General features: G+C 46.9%; 2 protein-coding genes across 2 annotated transcripts in view; one reads left to right on the top strand and one right to left on the bottom strand.

The window, feature by feature from the left end:
* The window catches only part of iqgap3 (IQ motif containing GTPase activating protein 3), a 16,238-nt gene extending 4,717 nt beyond the window's left edge, over nt 1-11,521 (top strand). The window contains exons 13-38 of the mRNA XM_023393667.2: nt 626-786; nt 927-1,042; nt 1,262-1,425; nt 1,610-1,700; nt 1,845-2,012; nt 2,254-2,396; nt 2,567-2,737; nt 3,070-3,153; nt 3,264-3,335; nt 3,554-3,623; nt 3,731-3,939; nt 4,212-4,364; nt 4,481-4,644; nt 4,920-5,144; nt 5,252-5,392; nt 5,523-5,607; nt 6,088-6,320; nt 7,252-7,384; nt 7,477-7,579; nt 8,385-8,529; nt 8,641-8,728; nt 8,926-9,138; nt 9,338-9,501; nt 9,590-9,715; nt 10,009-10,117; nt 10,387-11,521. Coding sequence (XP_023249435.1) covers nt 626-786; nt 927-1,042; nt 1,262-1,425; nt 1,610-1,700; nt 1,845-2,012; nt 2,254-2,396; nt 2,567-2,737; nt 3,070-3,153; nt 3,264-3,335; nt 3,554-3,623; nt 3,731-3,939; nt 4,212-4,364; nt 4,481-4,644; nt 4,920-5,144; nt 5,252-5,392; nt 5,523-5,607; nt 6,088-6,320; nt 7,252-7,384; nt 7,477-7,579; nt 8,385-8,529; nt 8,641-8,728; nt 8,926-9,138; nt 9,338-9,501; nt 9,590-9,715; nt 10,009-10,117; nt 10,387-10,500 — 3,645 coding nt within the window. The 3' untranslated portion in view covers nt 10,501-11,521. The remainder of the gene's footprint in view (nt 1-625; nt 787-926; nt 1,043-1,261; nt 1,426-1,609; nt 1,701-1,844; nt 2,013-2,253; nt 2,397-2,566; nt 2,738-3,069; nt 3,154-3,263; nt 3,336-3,553; nt 3,624-3,730; nt 3,940-4,211; nt 4,365-4,480; nt 4,645-4,919; nt 5,145-5,251; nt 5,393-5,522; nt 5,608-6,087; nt 6,321-7,251; nt 7,385-7,476; nt 7,580-8,384; nt 8,530-8,640; nt 8,729-8,925; nt 9,139-9,337; nt 9,502-9,589; nt 9,716-10,008; nt 10,118-10,386) is intronic.
* Nucleotides 11,522-12,291: 770 nt separating this feature from the next.
* On the bottom strand, nt 12,292-19,724 carry ankrd34a (ankyrin repeat domain 34A). Its single transcript, XM_023393632.2, has 2 exons — nt 19,579-19,724; nt 12,292-18,041 (listed from the first exon to the last, which is right to left on the bottom strand). Exon 2 carries the CDS (start codon nt 17,955-17,957, stop codon nt 16,371-16,373), a length of 1,587 nt encoding a protein of 528 aa, XP_023249400.1. The 5' UTR covers nt 17,958-18,041; nt 19,579-19,724; the 3' UTR covers nt 12,292-16,370.
* Between the last annotated feature and the right edge of the window lie 1,419 nt (nt 19,725-21,143).

Below are 21,143 nucleotides of genomic sequence, written 5' to 3'. Positions count from 1 at the left end.
TGGTACACACACACACACACACACACACACACACACACACACACACACACACATACAGAAATACACACCGTGACTGCCTGTTAGACCTGACCCCTCCCTCTGTGACCGCTGACCTCAGGATCAGGGCTGCGTCGACCCCCTGGAACCTGACGAGCTGCAGGAAGCTGTGACCATCGCCAACCAGGAAGCCCAGAGAGCCAAGAACAGTAAGTTCTACTGGATCTGGACCAGTATTTAATGATTGATCAGTCTATTGATAAAATAATCGTCATATCTTCTTCATGTCCAGTCACAGTCGATCAAACTGAGACTTCAATAAGTGTGTGTGTGTGTGTGTGTGTGTGTGTGTGTGTGTGTGTGTGTGTGTGTGTGTGTGTGTTTCAGTGCTCACTGCAGTGCAGAGTGTTAATGCGTCGTTGCGTGGCAGCGACCCCAGACACACGGTCAGCTGTCTGATGACCTCTGACCTCCAGTTGCCCGAAGTGTTTCCTTTTGCTGCCACTCTGTATCACAAAGAGCTGCAGCTGCTGCAGAGACAGACTCCACAGGTAAGACACCTGAGAGTCAGTCAGTCAGTCAGTCAGTCAGTCAGTCAGTGTTTGATGTTTCCTGTTGTCTCCATCAGGGGGAGCTGCAGCAGGAGGAGCTCTATGTTGCCGTGGAGATGCTGTCAGCTGTCGCCCTCATCAATCAGGCCATGGGGGCGGGAAGCCTGCAGCAGTTTAGCTCCTCATTGGTCAGTCCGTCTGCAGGACTCTCTGATGTAGACGACACCCTGCTGGACAGGTGCGACTCCGGTCTACCTGTGTTTACACCTGTCTACCTGTCTGTCTACCTGTCTGTTTACACCTGTCTACCTGTCTGTCTACCTGTCCGTTGACACCTGTCTACCTGACTGTTTACACCTGTCCACCTGTGACCCTCAGGTACTTTGAGTGTCTGGTTGGTGTGAAGCAGGAGATGAGCAGAGATCTACTGACCTGGAATCAGCTGCAGGAAGGAATCAACTCTGTCAACAGCTCAGTGCAGGACGAACACCAGAGTAAGAAAACACACACACATCAACACACACTGTACATGTTGTCTGACCTGAGACCAGCTCACCTCTTACCTGGGTACATCTCCATGGTAACAGATGCTGAACTACTAATGATCAAGAAAACAGACCAATGCCTATAAAAGCTCTGCCTACTGACCAAGTTCATGTTGTTAAGATAACCTGTGACCCCTGTGTGACCTCTGTGTGACCTCTGACCTTCAGAGCTCCTGGCTGTGGGAGTGATTAACGAGGCTGTGATCAGAGGAGACTCTCAGAAGCTGCTGTCTGCTCTGCTGCTGCCCTCCTGTGGCGTGGAGGAGGTTCTACCTGCCAACACCTGCAGATACCTGACCCTGCTGAGCAACGCCAGGCAGCACAAAGCCCAGGTAAATCCACACAGGTAGAACTACACAGGTAGAACTACACAGGTAACTACACAGGTAACCAAGGGTTCACCTCCACATTCGGACTGAAACCCAAACTGATCTCGAATCTTTACCTTCTGTAGAATGAATACATGTATGTTGTTGTTTGAAGATGAAGTCATGTGACCTTCTGATGTCTAATCAGGTGAGCAGAGACCCAGGAGCTGAGCTGTGGTTGGCTGATATCCAGGAAGGAGTGAGGAGAGCCAATCAGCAGAGTCAGAGAGCTTTGAAGGGTGAGTCGGTCACATGATACATGTTGACAAATGAGACATGGAGACATCCAAGACATTAAACCAAGTGTGTGTGTGTGTGTGCGTGTGCGTGTGTGTGTGTGTGCGTGTGCGTGTGCGTGTGTGTGTGCGCGTGCGTGCGTGCAGTGTGTCTGTCAGTCGCAGCAGTGAACCAGGCTGTGAAGGAGAACAGGGTGAACCAGACTCTCAGAGTTCTGTCTCTACCTGAGGTGGAGCTGCAGGGACTCATCTCTACCTGTGCTACAGAATATCAGAGAGAGCTGCTCAGTCTGCTCACACACAAGACACACACAGGTAACACACACACACACACACACACACACACACACACACACACACACAGGTTAGTAGACAATAAGATGTTTGACGTCCTTCACACTGGCAGATTTCTTCTTTGAGTCACTGATCTTTAACATATTTAAAGATCTTTGTCGTGTTTGTGTAAAACACTGATACTGATTGATTATGGTTTTCAGATTGGTGAAGTATCAGCACAATGTTGTGTAACAGTCTTGTTTTGGTGTAAACTGTCCAGGAGACAACAGGAGTCCGTGGGTTAGAGTCCGGCTGGAGGACGGCTCCTTTTATTACTTCCACCTGAACCGACTGGAGGGAAACTGGGAGAGACCGGCCGGCTTCGTACAGAACAGTGTGTTCATCGACAGAGAGGAGATAAAGGTGAGATACACCTGAGGGTCAGAGGTCACTGTCAGGGTATTAACCACAGGTACAGTCACACCTGAGAAGACCCAAACTTTAAAATCTAATTTCCACACCTGAGAAATCACAGTTTATATGTCCCTGTCTGTGATTGGTCAACAACAGTGATGTCATGTCTCCACCTGCAGGAAGTCATCAGCAGTGTGTCGGGCTCGTACAGTCGCAGCGTCCTCTGGAAGAGCAGCGACGCCCTCGTCGTTCGTCTGCAGGCGGCGTGTCGAGGGTTCCTGGTCAGACAGCAGCTGGAGGTGCGGCGGCGTTACCTGATCAGTCAGACACCTGCTGTCATCGTCATCCAGGTGAGAAACCAGCTGACTGCTGGAGCAGATTCCAGTCAGTGTATCTGTAACATAGGCAGCTGGCTGACCTGCAGACACCTGGACTCTGGATTTGATGGGGAGCCGGTCGAGACAGACAGACAGGTGGAGACAGACAGGTAGAGACAGACAGGTGAGGAAGGGGTTAAAGCAATATCAGGACACAGTTCCAGATGTAGGGGATCAATACTAATCAATACAGAAGCCTCAGGGGTGGAGCTTGTTGGAGTGTGTCATTACAGATTTGATTGACAGGTCTGTGGCTGGTGTGGTCATGTGATCGATGTGATCATCACGTCTCTCTGTGTGTTAAGTCTCAGTGGAGGAGGTTTGTCCAGCAGAGGGCGTACAGGCGGCGGCTGCAGTTCCTCTACATGAACTGGCGAGCTGCGGTCAAGGTGAGCAGACGTTTACAACAGGTCCACAGGTGACACTAGGTGTTTGTGTCTGTACTGTTCATCAGTGTGTGTGTGTGTGTGTGTATGTGTGTGTGTGTGTGTGTGAACAGCTCCAGTCGTTTGTGAAGATGTGGTTGGCCAAGAGGAAGTATCAAGCTCGACTGAGGTTCTTCAGACGTAACGTGAGTCCTGCTCGTGTCTCTTAAATCTACTTCCCTCCTGGGGCACCTTGTGGCTTTTCAAATTAAAAGCCTTCTGCAGAGTCTTGAGGGCGGCCGCAGTGAGAGGAGGATTCAGACTGTTCCTTTAACTGTCTCTGTGTATGATTCTGTCAGCCAATCAGAAAACAGGATATTCCGTCTCCATGGTAACAGTGTATAGTAACTGTGTGTGTCCACAGGTGGGCGCTATCATAAAGATCCAGGCCTTCTTCAGAGCCAGCAGAGCCCGGGACCAGTACAGGATGCTGGGTGAGGTCACTAACGAGACACTGACTCTGATTGGTTAATTGATCCTGTCGTTACTTACTCTACCTGTTTGCGAGTCATTAATAAGCCCTCCCCCTCACCTGTCTCAGTGCACTCCGACACGCCCCCCCTGTCTGTGGTCAGGAAGTTTGTTCACCTGCTTGACCTGGGCGACGGTGACATCAGAGAGGAGGCGGAGCTTCTGCGTATGAGGGAGGAGGTGGTGAGGAGCATACGCTTCAACCGGCAGCTGGAGGCAGACCTGGACCTGATGGACCTGAAGATCGGCCTGCTGGTCCGGAACAGAGCCACGCTGCAGGTACGTGAGTCACCACCTACAGGTAGACACAAAGATGGTCTATGTTCAGAGGATGAGTCACTCCACCTCAAAGGAAGGGACAGTGTACGTTTACATGCATTCACAGAAATCAGGTCACTCAGGTAATCAAGACGTTTTCCCTAACCCCGACTACAAACCATTGATCCCCAGACCGATTACAAAAACTTCCTGACCCAGTCTGCCCGTCAGGGTTTATGGTCCGTGTAGTATTTGTCTCGTTTGTGTCAACAGAACCATCTCTCTCTGAACAGGAAGTTGTGTCTCACTGTAAGAAACTGACGAAGAAGAACAAGGAGCAGTTGTCGGACATGATGGATGTGGAGAGAAGTAAAGGGCTGAAGGCTCTGAGCCGAGGGAGGAGGGAGAGACTGGAGGCCTACCAACACCTGTTCTACCTGCTGCAGGTGAATCTGCCTTCTGAAGAACAGATTGTGTGAAACCCCCCCCCCCCCCCCCCCCCCCCTTTTCACCAGATCACAGTAAAAACTATTTTGTGTGTGTGTGTGTGTGTGTGTCTCAGACCCAGCCTCTGTACCTGGCTCAGCTGATCTTCTTGATGCCTCAGAGTCGCTCCACCTCCTTCATGGAGATGTTGGTGTTTAGTTTGTTTAACTACGGCTCCGACCGCAGGGAGGCCTTCCTGCTGCTGCAGCTGTTCACTGAGGCTCTGAGATACGAGATCAGGTAACGGATACACACTGTAATACACACTGTAATACACACTGTAATACACACTGTAATACACACTGTAATACACACTGTAATACACACTGTAATACACACTGTAATACACACTGATACATTGAAATAAAGTTTAAATTAATTAAAAAATCCTGACCTGAGACACATCAGAGGACAGAACAGTCCAGATTAGACAGTAATGATCAGTAACGCGTGTGTGTGTGTGTGTGTGTGTGTGTGTGTGTGTGTGTGTGTGTGTGTGTGTGTGTGTGTGTCAGGCTGAAGGTGGAGCAGCCTCAGGATGTGGTCACAGGTAACCCCACCGTCATCAAGATGTTGGTGAACTTCTACCGTCACGCTCGTGGTCACAACGCCCTGCGCGAGGCCTTGGGTCCGGCGCTGCAGGACGTGCTGCAGGACCGGACCCTCAGCATCAGGACAGACCCGGTGGAAGTCTACAAGACCTGGATAAACCAGACCGAGACCCAGACCGGACACAAGAGGTTTGAACAGAGAAGACCGCTTAAACAGACTCATCTGAACACCTGTAGATCTCTGAGTGTCTCACCTGTCTGTCTCACCTGTCTGTCTCACCTGTCTGTCCCTGCAGCTCCCTGCCCTACGAGGTCTCTGCTAAAGACGCTCTGTCTCACCCTGAAGTTCAGAGACGCATCGACATCGCCATCATCAACCTGAAGAACCTGACGGACCGAGTCCTCAAAGCCATCACCTCCAACCTCCACAAACTGCCGTAGGCCTCCACCTGTCCACCTCTCTACCTCTCCACCTGTTCACCTTTCCACCTGTCCACCTCTCTACCTCTCCACCTGTTCACCTTTCCACCTGTCCACCTGAGGTTCATGATGAGTCTTGTTTTGCAGGTATGGTTTACGTTACACGGCGAAGGTCCTCAGAGACGCCCTGAAGACAAAGTTTCCTGAAGCCAGCGATGACGAGCTCTACAAGGTAAACTCCAGGACGTAGACGGAGCCCAGTGCTCACTGGTTTGCTCCCAGTAACCGAAGGGCACTTCTCCTTCACAATAAAAGCCCGAAGGTTCTGGTCTAATGCGTAGATTTGTCACAGACGGAAACACAGCGACTGTTCAGGATTAAAGTGGATTGACTCGTTCTTCCACAGAAGCTCTGAACAGCTGTTTCTTACCTTCAGGGTTTAACAAACAAACAATCATCAGAATCCTGTTACTGTCACCTGGATCTGAACCGGATCATTTCTGATGAATTAGAAGTTTTCCCCTGAAGTCTGGAGTCTCCTGTTTGACTCTGAGTGTCTCTCTAGTTTCCTGTAAAATGATTCTACTTTTGAAAGTGACACTGAAATTTGCTGAAACATCAGTTATTCTGAACGTGAACTTAAACACGGCGTCAACAAAAACACCTCTTCAGATTAAAAACTCACCTGTCCTCCCCTCTGCTCCTCCTACAGATCGTAGGTAACCTGGTCTACTATCGTTACATGAACCCGGCCGTCGTGGCTCCGGACGGTTTCGACGTGGTGGACCGCTCGGCCGGCTCCGCCCTGCAGCCGGAGCAGCGTCACATCCTGGGCTCCATTGCCCGCATGCTGCAGCACGCCGCCGCCAACAAACACTTCCACGGAGACGGATACCACGTCAGAGCTCTGAATCAGTACATCAGCCAGACTCACACCAGGTTCAGGTCAGAACTGGATTCATTTATTTACACTGTGGAAAAACATAATCAGAATACAGAAGGTTCCTGACATCAAACAGGAAGTAGCTGCTTCTAGAGCTGTAAGGATTAATCGATTAGGTGATTGATAAGATAAATCATTATCATCATCGTTTTAGTCATTTTTAAGCAATAAGATCAAACATTTGATGCTTGCAGCTGCTCAGATTCAGGACTCGATGTTCACTGTTTTCTCACAAGGACAAAACAACCAATCAGCAGTTAACGCTCGAGCCGCTCCATCAGCTACGGTGAGTCGTAACTGTAAACTGTGATGTCACCAATCGCCCGTCCATGTGGCAGCGTCAGGTTTAAAAATCAAGACAAACTAATTCATCTCTGAGACCAAACCACCGGCGAGTTCAAACGTCCTGAGATCACGAGTGAAGACCTCAGTGACGTCCAGCAGGTGTCTCCTGATGGTTCTTTGTTTTTTCAGGTTACAAACACATTAAAGTCATAAACATCTGCACATCCGACAAACAGAGGAAATACAAGTAAAAGCTAAATAGATTAAATAAAATAAGAAGATAACGTGCACACCCTTCAGTGTGTGGTGTGTGATACAGGCTGTTAGACTTCTATATTACACTTCATGTTCGTCATCGAGCAGAGACAGTTGTATGATTGGAAAAGGGATGCGATACGTGAACATCAGGCGTCCTTGCTCAGAGGAAGTCATCCTCGCCAGTTTGTCTGTCCATTCATTAAAACCGATTCGCTCTTTTGGTTTCCAAAGCCGTAACACTATTCTGCTTCCTGTTCTCGAGGCCAGTTTCACCCAACAACACACTACAAATTTCCATCGGTAAAATATCCAGTATACATAATGCTGAGTTTGTGTCAGTGATTTAATGATCAGAGAACGTTCTCTCTCACGGTTCTTTGTGTCCAACAGGAAGTTCCTGTTGAGTGTGTGTGACGTTCCTGAACCGGAGGACAGGTTCAGTATGGATGAATACTCAGAGCTGCTCATCGTGAACAAACCCGTCATCTACATCTCTGTCAGCGAGCTGCTCAACACGCACAAGGTCAGAAAACACAATACCTAAACCTGGTTCTGGATCTGGACCTGGTTCTGGACCTGGACTCACTGTGTCTGTCTGTGTCTCTGTGTGTTCAGCTGCTGCTGGAGCATCAGGAGGTTTTGTGTCCGGACTCCTCCGACCCGCTCAGACTGCTGCTGAAGGACCTGGGATCAGTTCCCACCCTTCAGGAACTCATCGGTACGACAACTACTGCTTTATCACTAACACTGCTGCTGCCCTCACGGTGCGTTCACAGACACTAAGGAGCTGTCAGTATCTGGCCTGTCATGGGTCTATGGCCTGTCTGCCATCAGACACTTTGTTAAGGACTCATCTTAAAACTTTTCCTCCATTTATTTTGAAGTTAAGAAAGTTCCCTCCTGCCGTGGAGCCGTGAACAAACTGTGCTGAGGTGCAGCTGCTGTGATGTCACGCTAAACAGACGCATGGAAAACCGGCTCGAACCGACTTTTCCAAAAGAGAGGGACCCGACCCGAATAGACCTGAGGGTAGATAGACCCCGTCCAAAAAGAAAAGAGACAACACTAATAATCATTATTATTATTGTTATTGTTATTACTATCATATCAACGATATTATTATACAACTATGTAATAATGGACAGATGTAAAGTCCTAGAAAGTAAAATAATAAGTTTAAATGAAAAGATGATTTTACTGAAACAAGCTTCAGGTTCCTCGACAATCAAAACTGCGGCTGACCTGATGTCACTTTTGACACTGTTGACACAGAGACCAGACCAGACTCGGCTAGACTGAGCAGACTTTGGACCCGGGTTGAATCGGGTCCAAGTGTCAGCATTAGAAAAACAAAGAGACGGGTCATGAAGCAGCTGCAGTCAGTCAGAGCGCCACCATGAGGCGGCGAGGAGAAGAGCTCTCCACAAACCTCCACCTGGAGTCTGACGGTGTGTTTCTGTTGACGGGTGGAGGCTGAGCCATCAGGGTCTGAATGAGTCCTGGTCTATGTGTGTGTTCTGCAGGAGAGTCTTCATCATCGTCATCCTCAGCAGATCCAGGATCAGAGTCTCAGAGCTGTAAGATGGAGGTTTCTCTGACTCTCACCAGCAAGTTCGACATCTTCAGCGAGACCGATGACAAACCAGACGCCAGAGGACTGCTGCTCAGGTAACGTAGCATGTTAGCCCGTTAGCTTCACCTGCTCAGGTAACTTCACTCTGTCATTCGTCCTTTTATTCAAAATAAACATGTTTAAGTTTTTCTTTTTTTTTTCTTCAGCACGAAGCAGCTGATCATCGACGTCATCAGGACTCAACCAGGCGACTCTCTGAGGGACATCCTGAGGACATCTCCCTCACATGACCAGGTATCTCTCTCACACACACACACACACACACACACACACACACACACTGAGCTGAACTGAAACCAGTCTCTCTGAACTCTGAGTCAGTCCAGGTGTCTGGTCCTCACAGAGACGGAGCGCACACAGGTGATACAGGTACACCCGTCTTTAACCTCAGCTCCTCCGTCATCTCTTCTTCTTCTGCTCTGTTCACACAGGAAGTGTGTCACGATTGGCTGATGCAGCGGCGTGCTCGGCAGGACGCTCTGACACCTGAGAAGATGAAGAGGAACCAGTCGCTGGTTGCCAACAGCAACCTGAGTTTGGAGGAGAAGAAGAGGAAGATCCTGAGGTGTCTTCGGCGTCTGGAGGGACTCGGAGTCCTGAGGTCACCTCAGACCGAAAACCAGATCCTGCAGATGATCGCCAAGGTGACACAACACACACGTAAAGCATTCACAATGACGGGTTTGAACTAACACATACACACACACACACACACACACACACACACACACACACACAGTGAGGTTCTGTCAGCTGATTCTTTCAAATCCTACATATCTATATCATTGTATTGATCCACTTCCTCACTTGTTCTTGAGCTTTCAACTGTACCCCCCCCCCCAGGACATCCGTCAGCAGCGTCTGCACCGTCAGCGTCGGGGGGCGGAGCTCGTAAAGCTTCGTCAGACCCTCAGCAGTCTGCAGGTAAAGAGCAGCTTCCACAGTGAACAGGTGGACTTCTACAGACATTACATCACTTCCTGTCTGGACAACCTGACTGCCAACAGGTACAGGTGGAACCTCCCACTCTCACTGGCTGTTTGACTTCACAGGAGATTGAAACACTGACTCACTGTGATTGGTTGTGTGTTGTAGTAAATCGACCAATAAGAAGGCAGCAGAGAGCAAAGGAAAGAAGAAGCTTCCTGCTCTGAGTTACAGCGCTGCCCGGCTGCAGGAGAAAGGAGTTCTGTTAGAGATCGAAGACCTGCCCCCGACACAGTGAGAACACACACACACACACACACATGACACACACACACATGACACACACACACTGAGACAGAATGCTGTTTATGGTGTTATAACATGTGACAACGTCTCAGCACGATGTAACACCACAAACACCATCAACAACAAAAGGTTCAACATCCGGTCACCACCTGCAAGATGCTTCATATAAAACGTGTAACAGCACATACGTCGATATTATAAACAAATACTGAATTATTTAACGTCACACATTTTAACATTAGAAACCAACGTAAGTAACGCTACACGTTTTACTGTTCCAGGTTTAAGAACGTGGTGTTTGACATTGTTCCTGGACCCGAGACAGGAAGCTTCAAAGTTAAAACTCGATTCCTTGGTGTCGAGATGGAAGAGTTCCTGCTCAAATACCAGGTACAACCCGGGATAAATACTGAGCCAAACCAGGCCAAAGACCGAGTCAACTAGCAGTATTTGTAATCAGTTTAACCCAGTGTTCTGTTGCTATGGTTACCTGCTGCTTGATACACCTGCAGCTCAGATTTAAAACTGGGGTTAAATTTTGGACCTGAACTCTGTTTTATTTATGTTGTGCATTATATGTGTTTTAAGGTGTGTGTGTGTGTGTGTGTGTGTGTGTGTGTGTGTGTGTGTGTGTGTGTGTGTGTGTGTGTGTGTTGCAGGACCTGCTGCAGCTGCAGTATGAGGGCGTGGCCGTGATGAAGATGTTCGATAAAGCGAAGATCAACGTCAACCTGCTCATCTTCCTGCTCAACAAGAAGTTCTTCAAGAAATGAACCGAGTGACACTCTCACCCTGTATTTCTATCTTTGTCTGTGTCTCACTACATCATTTTTATATGTCACTATATACAACAGAGTGAGGCGTCCATCTATACACTCCTATCTCTGTTTATAATCAGATAATCTTTATAATTTTTCCCATGAATGTTAAAGTCACATTTTTACAATTGGAGATCGATACGGATCAATAATCATGAGTCAGTCGTTAATCTCACTGTAGAGTGAAGCATCTTCCTCACACTCTTATCGCTGAAACTCACTTTTAGCACTTTGTTGACCTACTTTATATCTCACTAGAATTTAAAAAGAGTGGGATGTCCTGTTCACACTCCGATAAACAGACTGTGTCTCTGCCACTAATTTTCCATCATGTGTCCTTCACTCCCATTTTTATATCTCACTGGAACTTTGACAGAGTGGGACATCTCAGTTTTTTTGTCTCAGCTCAGAGTCATCCTATAACAAACTTACAACAACTTGTTTTTGTTTTTTACAACTAAAATCTCTGTTTTAACATCTCACTACAATGTTTTTGTATCCTACATAAAGTGCAGAGTGGAGCATCTTTTCTCACTCCTGTCTCACTCTAGAATCTAAACAGAGTGAGACATCTTTATCAGTCCTATCTCTGCGCCTAACTCTAAAACTGGAGCACTAAAAAATGTAAAGAGTGGGACATCGTTCATATCTATATGATGATGATGATGATGATGATGATAATGTCTGATGAAGTCAGTTTTATTTTGAAGGTCCTTTGAGGCCACTGAACTGATCAGTATTGATCAGGTGGATATTGTTTGTCAGTCTCGATCTGTTTGTACTTTCACCTCAAAGTTTAACTTCATCCCAGAAGATTAACCAGAATGCAATGTGAGCTGGTCTGATACCCACTGATCAATAACAGCTGGCTGATCAATAACTGTAAATATTTTCTGTCTGTTTCTGTTTTCTCTCTTTTCTTTTTTCTCCTGGTAAAATCTGTTTTTACTTCAATAAATATCTGAAAGTTTTCAAACGTTGTTTCCGAATTTCAGTGTGAAGTGTTGACAGCTTGTTGGTTGATTGATTCGTTGATTGATTAGTTGGTTGGTTGAGTAGTTGATTGATTGGCTGGTTAATTAATTAGTTGGTTGGTTGGTTGGTTGGTTGGTTGAGTAGTTGATTGGTTGGTTGGTTGATTGATTAGTTGGTTGGTTGGTTGGTTGTCGATTGATTGGTTGGTTGGATCTCCACGATCTGTAAAGACTTTAGGATTCACTTTATAAAACTGACTTGTTTAATATTGTTTGATGAATCAATGAGTTTCTTGATTCATTGATTTATTGATTGGTCTGTAAAAGTCAGAAACAGAAGTCCATCTCAGCATGACATCATCAAATGTGTATGAATGGATGGATTTAGAAGAACTGACCCCTTCAGTGTGAATGAGACGTGATCTGGACCACAGGTGGTTTAAAGGTGTTTGTTTGATCAGAGCTGAAGGTCGCTGAGATGTTAATGTGTTTGAACCAGATAAGAAGCAGTTTATGGCGTCTCATATCAGAACTCATCAGTGGGTCGTCTCTGAGCTGTAAAACCAGCGTTGTCACGTTGTACATTTATATTCACAAGTTATATTCTGCTCTCCACGGTCACACTAACAGATTATCAATCCCGCATAAAGTCATTTTCCTCTGATATCCAACACGTTCTAACAGATGATGTTTTATAAAAGCAGCTGAAGCTAATGCTAACCTTGTACTGTAAAATCAATAAATCAGACCAACCCCCCAACCCTGGTGGAAGTTACAGGTGTTGAACATGAAATGTTTTTATTCCACAGTTTGAGTTACAATCAAAGTGAAGGAAGAAAAATATATCACAGATTCATTAGAGACGTTTCTATCAGCTGACAGGCTTACAAAAATATTTCAGTTTAAACTTCAAGTATCTACCAACAACAACAACAAGGTCCAGTTGCAACCAGTCTGGACCACTTTAAACCAGTCTGGACAAGTCTAAACCAGTCTGAGCCCGAGTCTGATCCAGTTTAAACCAGATTAAACCAGTCTCATCTAGTTCACATCCGTCTAAAACACTCTGTGCCAGTCTTATTCAGTCTAAACAAGTCTCCAGTTAAGTCTGACCCAGTTCTGGTCCAGTTTAAACCAGTTTGAGTCTGATTAAACCAGTCTGATCCAGTTTAAGACAGGTTAAACCAGTCTGATCCAGAGTGTGATCCAGTTTAAGCAAGCCTCATCCAGGTTAAACCAGTCTGATCCACATTAAACCAGTTTAAACCAATATGACCCAGAATCAGATCCTGTTTAAACCAGCTTTACTTTAAACCAGTCTGTGCCCATGTAAACCAGTTTGAACCAGTCAGACTGGGGAACAGACTCGACAGAGCTCGGTTTTATCAGGATAAAATTATTCCCAATCTTCTGACTGATGAAAGTTCAGTTGTGAAGTATCAGAGGCTGAAACTTCACGTTCACTTTAGATTCTGACAGAACTTCAGGAGTTCAGTCAAACTTCATCCACAGGTCTCAGAGAGTCGGAGTCTCTTTCAGGACCATGTGGAGTCCCTCAGGAAGAGGTCCTGGAGCTTTTGTTTTTTTTTTTTAATTAACCTTCATATAAATTTAAAGGAACGTTTTAACATTTCTGTAAATCTGTCGTCTCCAGAGTCAGACGGCTGCCGGTCTCCAGGTCACACAGGTCTCTGCTGCTGCGTTCACAGTTAGTGGTTCAACTCTTTCAACTCGGTGTGTGACTGACGGTCCTCGGTCATCGTACACACAGACCAGTTTTCATTTAGGATATGTGTTTTACGTCCATCTATATACAAAGAGAGAATATGAGCTGCTATATCATAACGATTCAATTCTTTTTTCTACAAAGTCTTTTAGATAATGTTTCAAAACGTCTTCACTGACATGAACAGATATCAACAAACAGGAAGTTTAAAGTTGCCATGGAGTCACAGCTTGAGTCTCATTTCCGTTTACCCTGATCTGCCTCCATGTCATCAAACTGTCCCATTAGCAGCAGCTGTGATCACTTCCTGTCTGCAGTGTATCATGATGCTCGGACAACTCTCACTGTTTTACTGTGATACTAAAGGAAACTTAAAAACAGGAAACTCTGAAGTTTCTCTGGAGCTTTATTGTGGAGGGACATGAGAGATAATGACATCATCAGGAAGTGAGGTCACACTGGATCAGATCAACATGTGGTTCAGGTCTGACTCTGACTCTGAGTTATGAGACAGATTTCTGTAATCAGGCGCTAAGGGTTTTAAAGTAGCCTACCTACATTTCTACTACAGATGTTGATCAGTATCTTCCTGAAGTTTTTAGATCACCTGTACACACCTGTCCCATTCACTTCCCCTCTGCTCCTCCTCACACTTTAAACCTCGGCAACAAAACCAAACGTTTTGTCATAACGTTAAAAAAGAAGCTGAAATTGTAACGACCAATGTCAAGTTAAAGAACAAGTAAAACTGTCCAATCAGGCGACCCGCTCACTGTGAAACCACGGCAACCACAGGGATGATGTCTTTGAGTTGACTGAATGATTGAAAGAAGAGAACAGACAGACACAGACTGCTAACCTGTCTCTGTTTGAAGATACAGCCTGCTCTGTTAGCAGTTAGCTCTGTTAGCTGTTAGCTCTGTTAGCTCTGTTAGCTGTTAGCTCTGTTAGCTGTAAGCTCTGTCAGTGTTTAGTTTTCCAGAGGACTGATGTGAACAGTCTCTGTCTCTGTGCCGGACTCTGACTCTGGAGACGACAGAGACAATGTGGGACTGTTCCTTTAACCGCCCTCCAGCGCCCCCTGGTGTAGAATCGGACGAAGTGCTTCAGGGTTGACCTTACAGGCTGTTGCACAGATGGATCTTTACAGTATTTACAGTCTCGGCAGGTTTTGGTTCAGATCGCCCACGAACTTCTTTGGAATTTCTTAAACAATAAATTCAAACTTCATTTCACTTCATCTCAACACAAATTAGATCAATTATTGCCTCAGTGTCGTCGTCACTGAGACACGGTTCAAACATCCCTCTGAACTGTAAAATAAAGACAATTCTTTTACACAGAAATACCAACTATAATATTGACTAGTGTGTAGATAATTACAGTACGTACAGCGCAGTAGGTCATGAAAATAAATAGGTTGGATTCATTCATGAAAAGATGAGAGTTCGTTTTTGGAGCCGACCTTCAGACTCTTCAGCTCCAGAACAAGGTTCATGTTTTTATCCGTCACCAGCAGGAACATGGACACGACCTCGGTGCAAATAGTGCATCTGTAAACATCAAACAAGTCTGATCATTTTTATAGTCTCATCAGTTTTTGATTGAAGTTGATGAATGAGGAGGAAGCATCAGGACTGTAAACTGACTTTGACCCAGAGGCTTCCTGTGGTTCAGCAGAGGAAACTGAGGAGAGCTGCACCGACAACACGTCACCTGCTTCCACACGTCCAGATACAAACCTCTTATTGTTCTACTCGAGGTTTCAAACAGGTACAGTAACATGTTTTCAGCTGATGCAGTGATTAATTAACACCATGTATATCACGTTGCATCCCAAAAGAATCGGTTAATCCACTGATTATCTTCTATAGATTTATTGTTTGTTAAATGTGAGGAGACAGGAAACAGCTCATTTTAATTTCCTACAGCCCACAGTGATCGCTCTTCTCATCCGACCAACACCTGGACTGCACACGTTCACAGTTCAGTAACTATGCGGCAAAGATTTTATTAAACTTAACTTAACCTGAAACCTTCGATTAGTCCTTTAGTCAGCTGACCTTTAATTACATGCTGCAGTTTATTTAATCTTACTGCCTGTTGCTCTTTTGTATATTTATTTATTCACATTTCACTTTCTACGTCAATGTTTTTGTCCAGTAGGTGTCGCTGTCTGCTAACTTTTTAAAGTCTTCAGTCTGAAAACAAAATATCTTCACTTTCTTCGAAACTTTCAACCACACCTCCTGATCTTCATCGTCCAGAGTTAAAACTAAACTGGTTTAAACACGGTGAAGGTGGCTGCAGCTGCTGGTGTTACTGAGCTGTAAAATACATTTTTCATTTTTGCTTTTAGTTTTAGTTTTTAGCTGCAGGTTGACGATTTTGCTTTGCGGTCGTAGTCTAGTTTAGTTTGTGGTTGGTCCAGATCTGAGGACGTTGGAGGTGAGTCGGAGGCAACTGGGCAAATGAACTCGGTTCTAAACTTCAGTCAAAGTGAGATCTGATTTAAAGTGAAGTGATTTAAAAGAGGATTCAGACTCAGCTGAGTGGATCCTCTCTTCAGGAGTCTCAGGACCTGAACAGAAAAGACTTGGTGGTCTGGGTCTAGGTCTTGGTAAGACCAGAGGACATTGCTCGAGTTTGGTGATGCAGCATGGAGCTTGGCAAATGCAATGCAGTAAACGTCCGCAATAAAATCCTAGATTCAAACATGAACAGGTAGCTGGTCTAAAGAGGCTAAAACAGGTGTAACGTGACCCCACCTCTTAGATCAAGTTAGATAAGTTTTGATTGTCAATGATCTAGAAGATCTTCAGGATGTCCAGAGTACTTTGATTTAGATTTCCTTTCTTTTGGCTGCAGTTTCTTCTTTATTAAAACTAATTTTAACCTCAGAACCAGAGATTACTGTTTAAATTGAGGCTCAGGTTTAAATCTAGTTTAACTAAACTCTGACTGAATGCTTCTCTCAGTTTAATAAAATCCTTGTTGGTGCAGCCCTCTATAAAGACCAGGAAGTGTCACAGAGTTTGTCAGTGAGGTGCTGATCAGATGCAGAAGCTTCACAGTAACAAGTCTCTGCAGCTACCCATCATGCCTTGCTCTGGCGCCTCCTGTCATCAATCCCCATTGGACTCGATGACCTTCTCAGCAAGGATCTCCTGGAAGGTGGAGAGCTGTTTCATCTGCTCCGTCTGCATCGAGTGTCTCCTCATCAGCTTCTTCTTCATCTTGAAGTCCGGGCCCCGTTTGGGCGAGGCGGGGGCCACCGGAACCAGGATCTTGTGTCCAGAGTGGACTGGGGAGGTGGGCTTACCATTGGCCCGGATGTCGGGGATGGGTCTCTGGGGGTTGATGTTGAGTGGAGGCAGGAAGCCGGGTCTGGTGTGGGAAATGTGGTCCAGTAAGAGAGTTCCGGAGCCCCGGCGCTCCAGGAGCCCAGGCGGACGCCGGCGCATGGTCATAGGGGACACCGAGTTGGGGATGTTCTCAAGAGACTCTCTGGAGGAGCTTGTGACCAGGGACAGGGGCGAGGCGTTGTACCTCCTTCGCTCCACAGACACCCGACCAGAGTCTGGAGATCCAGGGATGGACTCTGGGCAGAGATGGGTGTCCGACTCGTAGTGCTCCATCCGGGTCAGTTTGGGGTGAGCCAGGGCACGGGCCGCAACTGCCCCAGGTCCTCCGGCATTCTCCTGGGACTCCGGGGCCGTGTTCCTGCGGTAAAGGATCTGGTGCTGTTGGACTTTGTCGGCCCAGGATCCAGAGAGGGCTGCGCAGTCCTCAGAGCAGGACCGGTCGATGAGTTTGGGGGAACAGGGGTCGTGGGTCTCGATGCTGTGTCGCCGTGACAGCAAAGGTCTGACCGGTTCTGTGATGGACAGGCCGTTGATCTCAGTGATCGTCCTGCTGAGATCACAGCCGCCCTCTTCCTCCAGACCTCCATCCACCCGATCCTGAGGAACCAGCACCGAGGGCGCCACCAGGCCCCAGGGCTCCGAGTTCAGCCTCTTCAGCAGCTTGCGAGGTGGCGGCCTCTTCTCACCTGGAGGTCGAGCTGAAGGTAAAGGTAAAGCTGAGGTGAGGGCGAAGCTGAAGATCCCCTCATCGCTCTTATCTCCTGCAGGCGAGGAGGTGCCGATCTCCACCTCAGAGGGAGACATGCAGGCTGGAGACAGCTTGTCCACGATGCCTGGGGAAGGGGGAGAGTTGAGGTACTGTTTGGTCTTCTTGGTGCCTGATGGAGATGTATCAGTGGTGATTATGATCACCTCCTTGCCTTTGGCCTTGCAGGCGTCCAGCAGGACCTGTAGGGTGTCGCGGTCGCCCTTGTTGATAGCGTGGACGAGCGCAGAGGAACCAGAGTAGTCCCTGAGACTGGGATCAGCTCCGTTCTCGAGCAGTAGTGACACCACCTCCTTCCCTGCCTGCTCGGCGCAGGCGTGCATCAGCGCCGTCCTCCCGCTCTTATCGGGGATGTTCGGGTCCGCCCCTTTCTCCAGCAGGTACCGAACCATCCTTTGCCGGGCCTGCGGGTCGTCGTAGTTCGCCAAGCAGGCAGCGGAAATGGGGGTCTCTCCGCGCTCGTTACCCTCATTGATGTAGGCGCCGCCCTCCAGCAGCAGGCGGGTCAACCTCAGCTTCCCCTGGAAGACGGCTTTGAGGAGGGCGTTCCCCTCAGTCTGCAGAGGTCCTCCATCTCCCATGATCCCTCGTCTCACCTCAGACCTCCTGATCACTGCAACCTAGCTTAACGCTGACCAGCCATCCTCCACGAGAAGACACGGGACCTGCAGGAGAAACACAATGAGGTCAGGTCACCTTTTCACAGCCAATTATGATGTAGCAGGTAGATATGCTGGTACGTGATTGGCTGAGAGGCTGATTGGAACGAGAGACTCTTGGGGTCCTGCCATGACCTGCAGTAGGTTGATACTTCACCAGAAAACCAGGTGCACAGGTAAGAAAAGACCGACTGTGAGAAACTGGTGGAATGAATGCAGCGGTCTGATCCTTACAGCTTCAGTCTGGTTCAGTCAGTGAATTATATTCAAATTCAAATGTACATATAGTTGGTAGTTTGATTTATGACTATAATTATTATCATTATAATAACTTATTTATGATTTATGTGTTGTCAGCTAATATTTATACGGAAGAGTTCAAACTTTGGAGATAAGGTCACTGAAGGAAAGAATTTAAGGGAAAGAAAAAGACAGAACACACACACACACACACACACACACACACACACACACAGGTGGTATTATCACCTGTCATTATCCTGCTGAATGACGACAGAAAGACATTGTTTGTATTTCAGTGTGAGGGTGAACAGATGGACACACACACACACACACACACACACACACACACACACACACACACACACAGTAACAGCTGGACTCTGGACCTGACGGCTGTTTTCATAGTCGTCAGTAACAGACTCACAATGAACCACAACAGTCAGACAGAAACAATTGATCACTAACCAGAACATCTGCCTTTTAAACTAAACAACTAACCTCTAACCAAAATGACCGACTAATTACTGATCACCAAAACAATAACGAAAACAACTGACTACTAACCAAAACATTTGTGCAAACATTGGCATGTTCACCTGTCACACAGTTCACCTGTCACAGTTACCTGTCACACAGTTCACCTGTCACAGTTACCTGTCACACAGTTCATCTTTCACACAGTTCACCTGTCAGCTTCAACTGTATTTTTACTTTCTGCACCACAGTCTCTCAAACAACATGACCTGCAGGTCACGTGTCTGTGCTGTCACCTGTCACACACAGGTGGACACTCTGCTCAGTATCATGGTGATGATGATGATGATGATGATGATGAGGGTGTCGGACTGTGGAGGAATGCAGCTCACAGCACAGACCCGGAGATTTAGCGGGTTTTTACCGGCTCTCTACGTCAGTCCCCCGCGCTGACGCAGTGATTTCTATATTTACACACCGGTTGCGAAGTTAACAGCAGCAGTGTGTGTGTGTGTGTGTGTGTGTGTGTGTGTGTGTGTTTGTGTGTGTCAGATAAACGGTGTGTTTTTGCTGCATCATCATCATCAAACCGTCACATCTGGTGATTTGACAGCGTTTACCTGATGAGAAACACACACAAACACACACACACACACACACACACCCCGTTAAGACCCGCTCCGTTAACAGCAGCTGATGAGGATGGAGGAATGATGGTGAAGGGGATGGAGGAGTGAGTCGCTGCAGAGAGCTGAGGGAGGTGAAGAAGATGATGATGAAGGAGGAAAGAGGAAAAACATGCGGAGCTTTTTTTTTATTTTCTTACCGCCGAGCTGAAGAAGCAGCATCATCTTCTTCATCTGACCGACCGTTACTGACCGTTACTGACCGTTAAAGACCGTTACCGACCGTTTACTGACCGTTTACCGACTATTTACTGACTGACTGACGGAGCCTCTGCACCGACACTCCTCCTCCCGTTTCTCCTCCTCCTCTCCTCTTCCTCCTCTTCCTCCTCAGTCTGAGCGGTCAGAGCCGCTCCGAGCAGATTCATGAGCCCCCCCCCCCCCCCCACCAGCCCATCGCATGTATTATTATTCTTCCTGTACAAAGTTACTGCAACATGAAGGAAACAATCTGACGTCTTCACAATAATCCACTTCAGTCCAGCTCAGCAGTCCAGAGACGTCCTAATGAAGTAGGACCAAGACCACCAAAACTACCAAGACCACCAAAACCACCAAAACCACCAAGACCACCAAAACTACCAAGACCACCAAGACCACCAAAACCACCAAAACTACCAAGACCACCAAAACTACCAAGACCACCAAAACTACCAAGACCACCAAATCCACCAAAACTATCAAAACTACCAAGACCACCAAAACCACCAAGACCACCAAAACCACCAAAACTACCAAGACCACCAAAACTACCAAGACCACCAAAACTACCAAGACCACCAAAACTACCAAGACTACCAAAACCACCAAGAGCACCAAAACTACCAAGACCACCAAAACGACCAAGACCACCAAAACTACCAAGACCACCAAAACCACCAAAACTACCAAGACCACCAAAACTACCAAGACCACCAAAACTACCAAGACCACCAAGAGCACCAAAACTACCAAGACCACCAAAACCACCAAAACCACCAAGACCACCAAAACCACCAAGACTACAAAGACCAAAGACCACCAAGACTACAAAGACCACCAAAACCACCAAGACTACAAAGACCACCAAGACTACAAAGACCACCAAAACCACCAATACACCAAAGACCACCAAGACTACAGAGACCAAGATATAAAAAAAACACTTCTTAGTGAAGATTAAAGTTGATGACAAAAATAAAATACTGCAAGACACACACACACACACACACTATTACTACTATGGAAACACAGTTTCTATGGCAACTGATGTGCTGGATTCCTGCAGAAGCGTTCCCACAGTGACACACAGCTCTTTACCTAATTTACTCATTTACACACACACACTCTCCCTCTCTCTCTCTCTCTGTCTCTCTCTCTCTCTGTCTCTCTCTGTTTCTCAGTCTCTCTCTCACTCTGTCTCTCAGTCTCTCTCTGGCTCTGTCTCCCCCCGTCTCTCTCTCTCTCTGTCTGTCTCTCCTCCCCCGTCTCTCTCTCTCTCTCTCTCTCTCTCTCTATCTCTCTCTCGCTCTGTCTCCCCCGTCTCTCTCTCTCTCTCTGTCTCTCTCTTTCTCTCAGCCCCCCCCCCCCCCCCCCCCAACAGGATGATGGAGCATAAAGACTGGAAATGGAGGGAAACTGTTAGCTAAGGTTAGCATAAAGATCAGAAATGGAGGGAAACCGTTAGCTTAGGTTAGCATAAAGATCAGAAATGGAGGGAAACCGT

This window comes from Seriola lalandi, unplaced genomic scaffold (assembly GCF_002814215.2).
Source record: "Seriola lalandi dorsalis isolate HSWRI2012SDOR001 ecotype SW California unplaced genomic scaffold, Sedor1 jcf7180002054941, whole genome shotgun sequence".
Classification (NCBI taxonomy): Eukaryota; Metazoa; Chordata; class Actinopteri; order Carangiformes; family Carangidae; genus Seriola; species Seriola lalandi.
This window is presented reverse-complemented; position numbering and strand designations above follow the sequence as displayed.

Coding starts and splice junctions, on each gene's coding strand:
- ankrd34a (XM_023393632.2), bottom strand. CDS start 17,957: ATGGGAGATGGAGGACCTCTGCAGACTGAGGGGAACGCCCTCCTCAAA.